The sequence below is a fragment of the Poecile atricapillus genome, chromosome 5, assembly GCF_030490865.1.
Source record: "Poecile atricapillus isolate bPoeAtr1 chromosome 5, bPoeAtr1.hap1, whole genome shotgun sequence".
Lineage (NCBI taxonomy): Eukaryota > Metazoa > Chordata > Aves > Passeriformes > Paridae > Poecile > Poecile atricapillus.
In genome coordinates this window covers 26,847,696-26,858,049 of record NC_081253.1, presented here as the reverse complement: position 1 = coordinate 26,858,049, position 10,354 = coordinate 26,847,696, and the positions used below count along the sequence as shown (strand labels likewise).

The 10,354-nt window shown below is 38.2% G+C and overlaps 1 protein-coding gene across 2 annotated transcripts; it reads left to right on the top strand.

Moving 5' to 3' along the window:
* The first annotated feature begins 45 nt into the window (after positions 1–45).
* On the top strand, positions 46–9,528 carry STRADB (STE20 related adaptor beta). Of its 2 annotated transcripts, none has more exons than XM_058840118.1 (12): positions 46–183; positions 2,690–2,746; positions 3,087–3,167; positions 3,530–3,629; positions 4,249–4,370; positions 4,860–4,938; positions 5,401–5,524; positions 5,986–6,157; positions 6,574–6,678; positions 6,911–7,140; positions 7,708–7,750; positions 8,202–9,528. In XM_058840118.1, the coding sequence occupies exons 2-12, from the start codon at positions 2,735–2,737 to the stop codon at positions 8,349–8,351; spliced, it is 1,218 nt and encodes a 405-aa protein (XP_058696101.1). In that variant the 5' UTR covers positions 46–183; positions 2,690–2,734; the 3' UTR covers positions 8,352–9,528. The 2 variants fall into 2 exon arrangements, with proteins under 2 accessions (XP_058696101.1, XP_058696100.1); XM_058840117.1 differs by having other exon boundaries at positions 4,830–4,938.
* The last annotated feature ends 826 nt before the right edge of the window (positions 9,529–10,354 follow it).

Below are 10,354 nucleotides of genomic sequence, written 5' to 3'. Positions count from 1 at the left end.
GGCGAACGGGAACGGGCTCCGCGCTGGCCGCGCCCTCTGCCCCGCTGCGGGGGAAGCCGGACGGGCCAGGGACAGAGAGGGAGCGGCGCACACCGAGCTCGGGAGGAAGCTGCGGGGACCGGAGCCTTGTCCCGGCCTCCGCGGGAGGCCAGAGGGAGGCGGGGGCCCAGCGAGGAAGGCGAGGTACGAACTTAACGGAGCGAGTGAGGAACTGCGGGGGAGCCTGCGGGGCGTCCTTCCGCACGTTCCGGTGCTTTGTCACGGACGGATCATTTCACTCGAGATACACGACCGAGAGCTGCCTCAGTCACTGCGAACGCTGAAGTAGGAGCTGCAGCTCGGCGTCAGCAGAACCCAGTAACGCGCGTTCCCGGTACCGGGGCTTCGGCTCCGGAGCCTTCACACTCCCCTAGCTCACAGGCACAGATTTCTATGTTTTTTTCCTGCTCTGTACTGTTAGGTGGCTGAAGCTTTGGCCAAAGTGTGATGAATATATCGTTTTACCTGTACAACACTGTCACTATCTACAGTACAAAAAAACCCCAAAAACCTGCAGTACAAAAGGAAAAATGTGGGGACAGGGGAAGGTTTATATGAGGACGTGATCCAAAGCCGTATGAAAAAATGGAAACAATGTTAAGCTACATAAGAAAAAAAATAAAAATCTTAAAATTGTAGCGTTATTTGCATAAATGTGCATCACGGATGTTTCTGTTGGCTGGCTATACATCTTTGAACTAAGTCTATAATAATTTGACTTTGGTATATCATAGCTATTAAGACTTTATTCTTCAGCTTTTGTGGGTTTATATTGCAAGCAGCAGAATAAATTGTCTTGTGTAGCAGAATGAGGCATCTTCTTTCCAGGTAGGAGAAGGATGCTGTTGCCATTACAGTGCTGGGCAGTATCTTGAAGCACCTGCATTTGTTTTGTTTTTTTTTCTACTCTGCTACAAACTTCCTCAGTGAAGTTGTTCAAGTCAGGTGCTGATCCTCTGAAGGTGCCCAGTACCTGCTACGGGTTGACTTTTGTTTCCATCTGGTATCTCTAAAAAGGAATTACAGCAGATCTCCAAGCAGATCTTTAGGGTAAAAATGTAACTGGAATGGATTGGATATTTGTCAGTGAATGGCGTGGTGGGGGCTTGTTAGCTTTTCAAGAGTGTTCCCTTGATTAAGTAGCATACATAATTTAAATGCAGGATATACTCAAGCTTAGCTCCTTTATAAACAAAATCATCAGTTTCTGGTATAGTACTTCAGCTTTTATAAGTAAACTTTCATACAAAAAATGGCATAGTAACATACTTCCTGTAGCTGACTTTTTTATCAGCCACCAAGTAGCATTCCTCATGATGTGTGGAAAGCTGCCTGTCAGAAAAGGACCTGGTGTTGCAGTTTGACAATTGGCTGAACATGAGCCAGTGGTGTGCCCAGGTGGCCAAGGCCAGTGGCATCCTGGTTTGTATCAGCAAGAGTGTGGCCAGCAGGACCTGTCACCAGTCCCTCTGTACTCACTGGTGAGGCCAGTTCACATCTCAAGTACTGTGTTCAGTTTTGAGCCCTGCACAAGAAAGACATTGGGGCACTGGAGGGTGTTCAGAGAAGGGCCGCAGAGCTGGTGATGGGTCTGGAGCACAGGTATTACAAGGAGTGGGTGAAGGAGTTTAGCCTGGAGAAGAGGAGACTCAGGGGGACCTTCTTACTCTACAATTACCTGAAAGGAGGTTATAGTGAAGTGGCAGTTGGCCTTTTCTCCCACATAAGAAGAGATAGGATGACAGTAACTGGCCTCAGGTTGCACCAAGGGAGGTTTAGATTGGATGCTAGGGAAATTGTCTTCACTGAAAAGGTTGTCAAGGCTTCCCAGAGAAGTGGTGGAGTAACCGTCCCTGGTAGTGTTCAAAAAACATGTAGATGTAGTGCTTAGGGGTGGTTTAGTGGTGGGCCTGGGAGTGTTAATGATTGGACTCTGATCTTTGTGGTCTTTTCCAACCTTAATGATTCTACTGCTGAAGACTTGTTTATAGCTAAGGTAAAATAGTCCCATTCTTTACTTACAGAAGCTTTGATGTGCTTACTAGACATCTCTCTCACTGCCTAAGCTTTCAAAGCATCAGACAAAAAGTCTGCTAGAAGACTTTGATAGAGGCTACTCTGATCTGTGAGGGAGTTGCTTCTTTTTTTATTTTTTAACTGAAGTCCCTTACAATAGTATTTACTCCCTCACTTCTGAAATGTAAAGTGCAATTGCTTCTGCCTTGCTTTTTTTGTGAGCTAGTTCAGCTGCACACATCCAAGCCAAGATCTGCCTAGCACAGCTGTGCTTCTTTAAAACAACAGACAATGATTTCTTTTCTTACAAACTGCCAGGGATTCATGAGTCTGTTTTTTTTTTTTTACTTTTTACACTTGTGCAGTTAACTTGCAATTAAATTGTTTATTCATAAGTGGCAATAAAATTTCTAAACCCATAAATTAAAAAGGAACACTTGAGTTAATGTGTAGTCCTCAGTGTGGAGTTTCAAATTGATTTTCTACTTAAATAGAAGCAGACTTTCCCTGAGCTGGAGTTCTGGGGGTTTGTGTGTGATAGCTGACAGGAATGCCTCACAGTTCTGATTAAGGAGAGTTAAGTTTATGACAGGTTTATGTATCATCTTACTCTGCTACTTTATTTTTTTCCTAGGATAAATGGGTGTGTATGACTTTTCCCCTGACCTAAGGCGGTTCCATGTCTTGTTTGGTAAGTTTCTCTTTAAAAACTTTGGCCTTGTTGTACCTTGTTACCCAGTTATAACTTAATATGAAAAGCCCTGGTGAAACGTCTTGCTTGAGGGAATTTCCACAGTGCTGAGATGTTTGAACTGCACTGTGTCAGCTTTTGGTGAAGGAGACTGGTGTGTCTCCTCTCTAGGTCTGTCATGTAAGTGCTTTATGCTGTTTCTTAACCCCTTGATTGATTGACTTGTAAGAGAAGACTTTCTGAACTGCTTCTTATAAGACCTGCTTTTTTACATTTTTGCACTGCAATATTTAATAAATTGCATCAACTCCAACAACATTCACTTGTTTCTGTTCTCAAGGACTGCTCCTGTATTCTGCGTACACCAGTTGAATCAATCAGACCAGAAGAGCTATCTCAGAGCAGCATCCATGAATGCCTGGTAAGAATAGAAACTTTAGCTCCCAAGGTTAAATATAAAGCTGATGCATATTGAAAATAGCCTAATTAGGGAGCGCTTATTGACATGCTGACAACAAAAATAAACAAGAGTACTTTGGGGCTTCCACTTTGGTAGAAGACTATAGGTATTTAAGTGTTAATCTTGTGCCAGTTTGAAAACAAGCACACACACATAAAACTTGTAACTCATAAAATTAAGTCTTAGTAATGGTAAAAGTACCAGCTTGAATATTCTTATTTAAGTACTGGACTTTAGCATTAATAATATGTTTGCATTAATTTTAAAAATATAAACAATTAAAAATTACATAGTCATTCTAAGAACTGTTTCTTCTCTGTTAGGCTGATTCTAATCTAGCCTGGATTCCCCCATCTACAGGAAAAAATGAAATGGTATTTTGCTCTTCTAATGTCTCTCACTATGAACTCCAGCTGGAAATAGGTAACATAAATGTACTTTAAAATATTTCTTCTTCCTGCTATCAATAATTTATTGTTAACTGCAGAAAACAGTAAGTTTGGAAAATGAAGGACTATTCTTCTGTCTCAGTTGAGAAAAGTGGAGAGCATTGCTCATAGTTTAGTAATCTCTTATTTTAAGAGCTAAGACAAATCAGCTATTACCTGAAATTGTTTCTTGATGTTTGTGCATGTACCTGTCAGTTTTCAAAATCAGTGGTATGTGACAATAAATACAGCCTTAACATGTCTTGTAACTTGGCTACCCAAGCTGATTGTTCTAAGGATGTCTGCCTTAGATCCTACTATGCATGCATATGTTTATGTGAATATGCATACTAAGTGTTGTTCATTTAGATGTATAATTGATGCTAACACATACTAAAACACTTTTGGTTGTTCTCAAAATAGTACAGCCATGCTTCAACTAATTTGCTGCATATATTTTACTGCAATTACTTCAGGTCTTGGTATTCTCAAAGAAAAGGACGTGCTTCTGTCAATTGCAATTTTAGAACTGGAAAATGATCTCTAAATATAAAGGAAACCATGTGATGGATTATTATGTTTTCCAATGTTAAGGTAGCCATTTCTGGTTTCAGGAAGGAGGTTCAACAATTTAACTTCAGTCTACCTTGCACGGCATACACCTACAGACAGGCAAGTTGCTGTAAGGATCACAGACCTTGAAAATTGCTCTGAAGAGCACTTGAAAGCCTTACAGGTAAAGGAACAACATTTCTGCACAAAGCCTAATGAAGATAGAGAGGAATACATATGAGATTACTGAACAAAGGTAGTTTGCACTGGGTTATTTCAGTCAAGTTTCTCTCTCCAAAGGAGTAGAATATAATAAACACAATGTGTAAATTTGAGAATTGCTTTCTGAAGATGGCAGCTGACAATTGCTTTAGAAATACTTCTGTAATTGTGCAACTAATTTGAAATATGTTCTGTACTCTTATTTAACACCAAATGTTTGGACTATGAACAAACTAGATTTACTTCAGACAAATGAAATTATGGGCAAGCTATTTACATTTGTGTTGCAGGCTATTCACATCACCTGCATCTTGTATAATTGCAAAGAAACAGTTCTCTATACTAATTACTGATGTAGTTAATGCTCTTAGTAGGACCCCTGTTCTGTGGTTAACACATCCATTTTCATTTAATTCCATAGAATGAGGTGGTTTTATCACACTTTTTCCAGCATCCCAACATAATGACATTTTGGACAGTGTTTACAGCTGGAAGCTGGCTTTGGGTCATCTCCCCATTCATGGCCTATGGTAAGAACTGTTAACTGCAATTTTGGAATAGGAAAAAGGGCTGATACAGGTTAGACTATATGGTTCATGAGAGGTTTCTCTTTGATTATCTCCTGTCTTGTAGAGAAACCAGACTCTCCCAAACCATTTGTTTAGAGAAGATTTCCTCCCCAGTGAAAACTAGTATTTGAACTGTATTAAATTCCACTTAGTCCTAGCACTCACCATGTGAGGAATGGTAACTGGGAGATGTATCTGGCTTTATTCTGCTAACAGAAGACCTATTTACATTGAATACAGGTTGGGCACAGACTTCCAGTAACAGAAGCATGACATGGGGCATCAGTTACATCCAAGTAATAATGCACCAAAGTCAATATAAAGATAAGAATGCTGCTCTTGATGAGTGTATACAGTGAGGGAAGCATAGACAAGTAATTTAACAAAACTTGTTAGGCCTAGCTAGGTTTTTTTCACTTCCAGGTTCAGCTAGACACCTGCTGAAGACTTACTTTCCTGAAGGAATGAGCGAAGCTTTGATAGGGAACATTCTGTTTGGTGCAATCAGAGGATTAAATTACATGCACCAGAATGGATATATTCACAGGTAGGAGAATGTCAATAGGTAAGAACCAGAACCGGCATCTTACCTTAAGTATTGTTTCCTTCCTTTTCCTGTATACCTTCTTATATCAGACAGTGTACAAGTAACATTTTTTTTTCAATAGAAGGTTTTCAGCAGGACCAAGTTTGTAAAATTTTAAGAGGAAATTTATTTCTACATTTCTTCAAGCCAGTTTTTACAGGGATTCCACTTCTGCGTGGCTTTGTTTCTTTGAAGCAGAAGAAAACCAGAGTTATAGAAAAGGCTTCCTTAGTTTACACCCCTTGCAGGGAAGAAGGGCCCTTCTCCAATTTCTGGCACTTTTTTCCTGATCATCTCTCTTAACTGAGAGATGAACTCCATGCTAGCATCTCACTATAAGTCAATGAAATATGAAAGCCTTTCTGTTATAGTACTGCTTTTGAGTAATTCCTACAACTAAAATTTACCACTTTATGTTACAGGAATATTAAAGCTAGCCACATTCTGATTTCAGAGGATGGGCTGGTTGCTCTCTCTGGCCTAAACAACCTCTACAGTTTAGTTAGCAATGGACAGAAGTCAAAGGTAGTGTATGATTTCCCCCAGTTTAGTACATCTGTGCTTCCTTGGCTGAGTCCTGAACTACTGAGACAGGTTAGTATAAATTGCACAAAATTTTTCCTATTCAAAGTTAGTTATCGGCAGTACTCAATTTCCAACTTAAGTCTGCTTGTAGAATTTAAATGAAAGATGTTGAACTGCAACTTTTAAAAATACATGTGCGTACTGAATTTTTAATTCTTTTAGAGAAACCAGTTCTAAAGCTGTTGGTAAGGTGATGCTGTACTAAAACTCTTTACCCAAATGTCCTGGAAACTACTGCAAATCCTGAAACTTGTGTTCAGTACAGCCATCAGATTTCTGAAAAAAGTCTGAGGTTTCACAATTTAATTGGTTCACTACTGTGTAGGTTATGGGGTATTAGAATCTTGTTTTGAAGCAGGCACTTGTATTCTTGTTGGCACTGCTCAATGGTCTCAGTGATCAGTAGTGTCTTCCTTCTCTAACAGGATTTGTCTGGCTATAACATGAAGTCTGATATTTACAGTGTGGGAATTACAGCATGTGAATTAGCCAATGGACACATTCCATTTCAAGATATGCCTCGCACTCAGGTACAATGCTCAACTTTATCTCTAGTTAAAAATGTACTGAGCTTGTTCTTGTTTTTGTTGTACTCACAGAAACTAGTACTATTACTGCTGAAATAGTGGCTGCTTTTTGTTACTTCAAATATACATGTCTCTTTCTAGAATAAATAATCTTTCTATCCCTTCAGTTTCATAGCTTACCCTGAATAGGCCTGGATAGCTGCTGGACTCTCATACTGCTATTCCTTCCTACTAGATGCTGCTGCAAAAGCTGAAAGGTCCCACCTACTGTCCTTGGGATATAAATACCTTTCCCCGGGGGGAATCCAGGATGAAGAATTCCCGATCAGGTGTTGATTCTGGAATTGGTGAGAGCATGACACGCACAATGACCAGTGAAAGACTTCAAATGCCCTTTTCCAAAACATTTTCACCTGCATTCCACAACTTGGTGGAACTTTGCTTGCAGCAGGACCCTGAGAAAAGGTAATGTTCTGGTGAAAACTAATTTTTTTGTCACTTCAATCCAAGATCAAGTATAGCTCACGGTTTAGGATACAGTAATCAGTTGAATGCTGTTAGAGTAGAATTTCAGAGCAGATGTACTATGTAAAACAATACACTTCCATTTTTATTTTAAGAATTATCTTATCTGATAAAGGAATCAAACTTTTAAAGTCATTTGACCCCTGAATTTCTTGTAATATGACTGTGCTTTGTAACAAGTAAAATTAACTTTCAAACATGTAAAAGAAAAAAAAACCAGAAATCTGAAATATATGTTTTCAGTTCTATTTCTCTTTTGAATGAGACATTAAATTTCTTGTTAAACAGAAACATGAAAAGGCCTTTAAAAATAAATTTCTTCAGTAGTGCTTTAATTACAAATTGAGGCACAGAATGTAGGAATTGTGTGCTGCTTTTCTCATTCTTCACATTTGTCCTGTGGAGGAAAAACCTCAGGGCTTAAATTTATTTGTCAATCTGGCCCATTATCCAAATGCAGTATTTTACTTTCCAGAACATAATTATATTGTTCATTTTATGATTCAGGCCATCAGCAAGCAGTTTGCTTTCGCATACGTTCTTCAAACAGGTGAGTTTCATATATTTCATTAAATGACACAGCTATAACCTAAATAAGCCACAAAAAGAGCTAGATTACAAAATAATGAAGTTACCTGGAGCCAAAAAGCATCCTGTAAGAGCATACCTGCTTCAGAATATTTTTAACAAAATGGTATACATGGAGTATAGAAAGCATAAGATTAATCAGTTTCCCTATTGATGAAGTTGATTTAACTGAACAACAGCCTAACTAATTTTAAAATGGTTAATATTCTTAATTTAAAGCAGAACTGCACAGCTGATTTCATTACTTCTTGAAGGACTAATAGAGTGGTGAAAGCAAAACCTCTTATCCTTTTACTTTCAGTATTGTAGCATGCAAGAACATGGCTCTGATTTCCCATGCTTTTAATGAAGTCAGTTGCAAAGTTATGGAGGCTTTTACATGCAGCTTTATTTTAACTTTTTTTTCTTTCTAGATAAAGGAACAAACACAGAATTCACTACTGTCCCTATTACCACCTCCTATTCAAAATAACAGATCAGAGTTCTTGGCACTGCCCTCAGCAGTTGGGGCTGAACTTGGACGTATTGCCACAAATCAAGATGATACAGACTGGGAATTCTAAATAAATACCAATGATACCTCTCCAGTGTTTCAGAGAAGGAAAATGTGATTTGTATTTGCTGCTTTTGTATGGTTAAAATACAGTTAGACCAAGTATACTTGAAATGCCATGAAGTGGCTATAATTCATTAACTCCCTCTTGGCATCACAAAATGCAAAATGTGCCTCACTCTGACTGTAAGGAAAATTGTATATAAAGAATGGCGGAGTGCTCACCTCTCTCTTTCAAAGTCTTTCTTAACAAGAGAACCCCTGCTGTAATCTTACTCTGTACTGTATTATCAGCTCATAGTGCTGCAGGCCACATGCCTTTCTGAATTCAGGCCTGAGGTTTGTCTGTGATCTTACCTAAACATCTATTTGTCTTTTCATTATGACCCATATCATTTTAGTAAGGAGAAATCCTCCACCTCCAAGTTGAAATGTGAAGCTGCACAGATTCGTTGCTTATGCAAATAAATGTTTCTCTCTCAAAAGACATTTTTCTCACTTGACACACTGTCATATTTGCCAAAAGTTAGCTATGCACCATTTTTCATGCAGTTTTAATACTGTGTGTTGCCCAAAGAAGTTAAGCTGCTTGAAAGTGGGACTCCTGCTCTTGCATCTGTACACATTCTTAGTACAAATCTGGGCTTTTGCTCCTCTATTTATTGTTGTATCATTTTAGCAGTTAATCTGAGGATGTCTCACTATGCAAAGTAAGTCTTGAGTTCTAGCAGGTACGGGTTAATTTTGAAGAGTCATATTAAATAATCTGAAGTTATTGTACATATTTTTATTTCTACTGTATTCCTGTTCACCACCAGAATTGACCAGAACCTAATGCTATTTCTCAGAAGAAAAGGCAACATGCATTAAGCTTCACTGGCACTGCTGCTGGCAAACAAGCCTCTTCTGCAAGGCACAGTTAAATTCCCTGGATCAATTCAGCCATACTAAGAAACTAATAGATCCTAGTGAATTTACCTGTTCTAAGTCAGATGAAAAGCTGTCTTCTCCCTATAATTCAGTAAATTCTCATCTCTCATACTGTACCAGGCAACTCAAACTGAACAAAAGCAGCTTTTTTCTTTGAGAAAATGGATATTCTCATCATGTTGTAGCAAAAGTTTTGTCCCAAAGCCTCTAGTACTTTCTTGATGGAAGCATGATGATAATAAAAAAGTATAAATAGATATTGGATGGATATATTTTAAGTTTTCAACATGAACAACATTCCACATAAGTCTTCAAGTCTTCCATAGCTGTAGCCAACTTCGAGAATACTGCCAGTATTGCCAGCAGCTTTGCTACGAGGTCTGGAAGACCAAATGACTGAAATACAAGCTTGAGAGACGCATAAAATTCTAAATGGCTACATAAAACTATCAAAAAAAAAAGTTGATTCTATTCATTATGCTGTGAAGAGAGCTCTGTATTTCTAAATTTAACATGTTTAACTTGAGATTAAAGGCTTGTCAATAAACTTATAAACAAATAACTTCCATTTATATCTATAGTACTTGGACTTCTGTTTCCACCATAGTCCAGCCATTCTTGTTATAACAGCTACTTGTTATTACAGGGAAAAAACCACATATTTATGTCAATCATTAGGTAAGGAAATAGTTGTCAAAACTAGAAAATTATTCTGATTAAAAAAATATTAAAAACTTAATTATGTACTGTTGGAGAAGACACTATTTTCATGTCAAGTCCATGTTCTTAATTCTTAACCATTACAGATTTGGATTTTTGCAAGTCAAATACATTAGATAGTATCTACAAGTAACTTTTGACTAACAGTACATGTAAAAACCAAGTCAAATAAGTGAGAACACACATGAAGTTCTATGTATTTTAATTACAGATCTCTGAATAAACTGTTAAAACCAGTAGAAAATTTCAGGCAGCTTGACTGCTTGTATTTGCAAGCTTCTCTTGCAACAAGTGCCGTGGACTCTATAAAATTGAACTTGGATACTAATAACAATGTCAGTATAAAGTTATTCAAACGACTTT